General features: G+C 34.1%; 1 protein-coding gene across 1 annotated transcript; it reads right to left on the reverse strand.

Moving 5' to 3' along the window:
* Positions 1–2,251: 2,251 nt before the first annotated feature.
* LOC132558188 (uncharacterized) lies at positions 2,252–4,054 on the reverse strand. The gene has a single exon (XM_060222720.1). The coding sequence runs from the start codon at positions 4,052–4,054 to the stop codon at positions 2,252–2,254; it is 1,803 nt and encodes a 600-aa protein (XP_060078703.1).
* Positions 4,055–4,314: the final 260 nt, after the last annotated feature.

The raw sequence follows: 4,314 nt of genomic DNA on the forward strand, positions 1-4,314 counted from the left end.
ATGAACCACTATAAAACAAAGGTATAAAATTATTGTTATGAAGACAAAGAGGATGTTTGCATATTTCAGAATCAACAATTTGTATGGAGGACAGCGACATAACTACATACACAATAAAATATTTACAATGTTAAAAAACATATATATACAAAATTACGATTAAAGTCAAAGAGACAATTAAAAAAATACAATATATGTGAGTAAACTCAAAATAAATTGACAATACAAAGCAAATATTATCATACGCTACAAAGTTCCTTACATGTAACATAAAATGGATAGCTGTATAGGATTTCGTTGTAGGTGTTCTTGTTCTAGCTCTGAGTGAAGAGTTGGGGATTATAACGATTTCTGATGTATGATTGGTCAGTTTGATGTCCATCTACTAACTAATTGGACAGGTTATAACGATTGCTCACACAATCAACACAAACTAGTTTACATTGATCTGACACACTCAAATCTTCCTGTACTGTCGTTAATTGACTCTTAATTCCTAACACGGCTGTAAGAAAATCAACTAACTAGGTAAAGTCACAGCTAAACAGGAAAACAGTAAACCTGGACTAATAGGTGTCTTCTACAAATGGCCATGGAGTAAATCAATTTACATACACTATGTATACGTTCTTTGTTCGTTTACTAGACAAAAACTAATAACTTTCAGCGTGGGTAAGATCGTATTATATGTATAACAAAAAATTATGTAAAGATCAAGTGCTGATAAACCCATTCTGTAAACATGACATTCTTGTAAAACTTGTACTAAAATAATTCTTTGTATATCTTAATTCATTCTTGTGAAACTTGTACTTTCTTTGTATATTTTAATTCCTTTTTTTTCTCTTCTTATCCATTCTGAGTAGAAATTACCTCTCATTCAATATACGTGCACTTTTTTGATGAAAAAGAACAGATTTGTACAATAAAAAGCCATGCTAAATAAAGAAACCTGTACGTGCTTTCCTTATTTCATTCAACTGTATATCTATATATAACATGGTACTCTTCAGAACGCTATTTTCGTAAACATCCTTTCACATTCTTGACAACAGAAGTTTATTTATGATCAAGATCTTTGTTAAGCAGGATGAAAGTTGTTTATTTTAAAATGTACAATTTTTGGTTTGTTTCTAATAATTATTCTAAAATAATAGTAATGTAATGCATTTTTATAGGATATGTTTCATTAACTTATCCCTGATTTACCCAAAAAATTGTGGTGGCGACAATGTTAAAAAACGACGATCGTGTTACCGGGTGAAACAGATGAACGAAATTGACACTGGAGAAATTTCTCATAACGACTAGGTAATCATTTTCATCAAAAATTGAAGTGGAGAGTACGATGGTGATACTTTCTGTGAAATATTTCGATTATCCGGTAATAGGTTACTTCATGATGTTGATAGATAGACTCTGTAATCATTACCGCAGGTGATACAGTAGGCCAGTTTTAGCAAGTGTATTTTCTGAATTGGGGATATTGTGAGCCCCGTGACAATTCAAAAGACGGTCGTAGTTTTTTTCTTTCGTGATAACCGTTTTGACGGCACTGAATCCAGTTATTCTAGGCAACATGATGGAAATCTATATTCAGAATATGTCTTTCATATCTAAAAGGGGTTTTTCCCCAGCAGCTCATATTTATTCAGAATTCTAGCACATACAACATAAGGCACGACTACACCTTCTTACTTGAAATTAATACTGACGTTACACGTGTATTGATGACGTCATATTACCATTACGTCAATGAAGATATATCGAATACTAATTTTCCAATTTTGTGTTAACAATGACATTTAAGAATTGTATGTTAAAACGATTCACTTTCAGTTCTGAAGTTCATATGAGTTTACAAGGCACAGGTAAATAATGCAACACAGAACCATTAATTTAGAAAAGGAAAAATGCAAACATCCAACTGGTGCTGCCTCGGAAGTATTTTAATTTAAGAATTTCACTATAGCTCCATGTAAGTTGTCTTCTGTAAACATACATACTCAAATCGTCAATTGTTAGAAGTCGACATTTCTACACCTGCTTTTCGATGCTATATATGTTTGAAGAATCTATTTTGTTCAAATGAAAAACTGAAACAATGTCGAAATGGTCACCAGTTTTTTATAAATAACTCCTTTTAAATAATTGTAAATTGTAGTTCTCTTTCGATGTATGGCTTCTTTGTCGGCCAATGTCCACCACAAAATCTCGTTTCCTGAAGCCGATTGCATTTGTGCAAAAAATCTTATATACAATAGCAATATCTTTCTAAAACCGGTGCATTCTTAAGATGTAAAACACAATCTGATTGTCCGCTGTATTTATTCAATCGCAAAATGTCTCCAAGAAGAAGGAATTGTTTTTTATAGTACCGAACTGTTGCTTCGAATTCGGCAAAACTTGGTACGACATTGAATTGAATCACATATTCTCCCTCGGTATTAACGTTACCTGTGTTATGAGGTTTGAACAATGATCTCCACGCATTATGAATGATATTCAGTTTCAAATTTGAACACATACGATGCACGTCCTTAAGAATCAAGTTGATGTTTTTTACAATCCATTGCGAAATTTCATGAACTATGCTAGTGTTAGTAGAATACGACTCGGGAATAGATTTACATATGCAGAAGTTCGTGGGTATTTTCAGATCGTCACAAGTCCGGTTTGTACTGATAATCCGAAGGAGGCTGGTTCCATATTTCCCAACAGCTCTTGGAGTCATGTGACCTTTGCCAAGTTCAAGGACGTCGTGTAACGTGGCAAACACATCTACATTGCTTGTAAGTTTGTTTCTATTTTCTTTTAGATTTTCGTATAAATTACGATGTTCTCTACGAAACCAACGCGGTAAAGAAACATAAAATGCAGGCAAATGTTCCTCCAAGCGACCCTGATACGTATTCCTAATCCGTCCGTATCTGCTGCCATGGTCACCAAATATCAATAGTACTGTATTGTCAAGTAGACCACGTGCGTTTAAATCAGTCAATGTCCTGGTCAGTGGAAGGTCAACCACACCTACTCCGTTGGGGTTATCGTGTGCAGGATCGGTTATAAATGTAAATGTAAAATGGGGAACATGTTGGTATGTTGTGATAAAAGCTGCCAATTTGTCAAATATCGACTGTAGAATCAAAGAGTTTCCTGAGCAGAGTCCATTTCTCATCCTAGAAGTTTCTAGCCCCATCACAAACGGTCGCAAATGATAATCTACAGGGGCGGAATGGAAAGCCTTTTTTAGATAGTGGAAGATAGCAATATTTGAGGAATCCTCACCCATGAAGGTAACATAACCAGCTTTCATGAAATCCTTCCAGATAAAAGGATAATTATCAAATAACCCTTTGGTCCCGTTCAGTTCCTCTTTTGTAATACCCAATAGCATAAGAAGTATGTTCGGAAATGTATTCAGTCCAGCTTTGTTATACCCTAAAAGTTCAACGGAATCCATGGTCTTTGTAAGGAAACTCCGAGTGAAACTCATATGGCGGATAAAGTTCATACGAGAAGTCGAATCTAGTCCTATCATAACCATATTCATAGGTCTTCTCACCATCGTACCGGTATCTTGGATTGTAGATCTAACTTCATTTCTTGAATTAACTAAAGTTTCGTTTCTGACAACAAAAGCAAAATGTTGCTCTGTAAGAAGTGTGTTGTTTGTACCGTAACAACGAATCACACAAAATTCGTCGGTGACATTGATCAATTCGGTAAAATTAAGAAATTTGTTTTTCAAAAACATGCTTGGCTTGTCGGAACCTATCGCTTCCACGTATGGTTGATAAACACATTTTGAAAATGTTTTATAGTGCCTCTCGATAGCAGTTTTATTGACTATAATTTGCAAATGTTTCTGGTATGCAAGAATATTCCATTTTTTACATTGATGATGTTTTTTGACTTTTATGAATTTTTTAATGGTAGGTTCAAAAGGATCGAGGTGCGGAATTTGACATGCCCCCGTATGGTAGTCGTTGTTTTTAGGAACTCCATAGTGTAAGTCTGATTTCAATTTTGTTGAATGATGGTTGGGGTCCATGGTTAAAAATAAATCCAGCAACCATCCATTCCAAATCACAGAATTAAAAAAGAATCCGACCAGGAGAGAGCAGAAAAGAGTCTTGAAATTAATCGGAAACTTCATCATCGTGGTAGAATTTTCCTGTCGTGAAATAAATATTTAACACAATAATAATTTCTGAAAAATATGTTGTCAAATTTTAATTTTTCACAAAGAAAAAAGATACACATATTTTCTCTCATTACTGAAAATATACAATATCAAATATGCTTTCGACG

Source organism: Ylistrum balloti, unplaced genomic scaffold (genome assembly GCF_031769215.1).
Source record: "Ylistrum balloti isolate Yb309-2 unplaced genomic scaffold, AGI_CSIRO_Ybal_v1 Utg370768, whole genome shotgun sequence".
NCBI classification, from domain to species: Eukaryota; Metazoa; Mollusca; class Bivalvia; order Pectinida; family Pectinidae; genus Ylistrum; species Ylistrum balloti.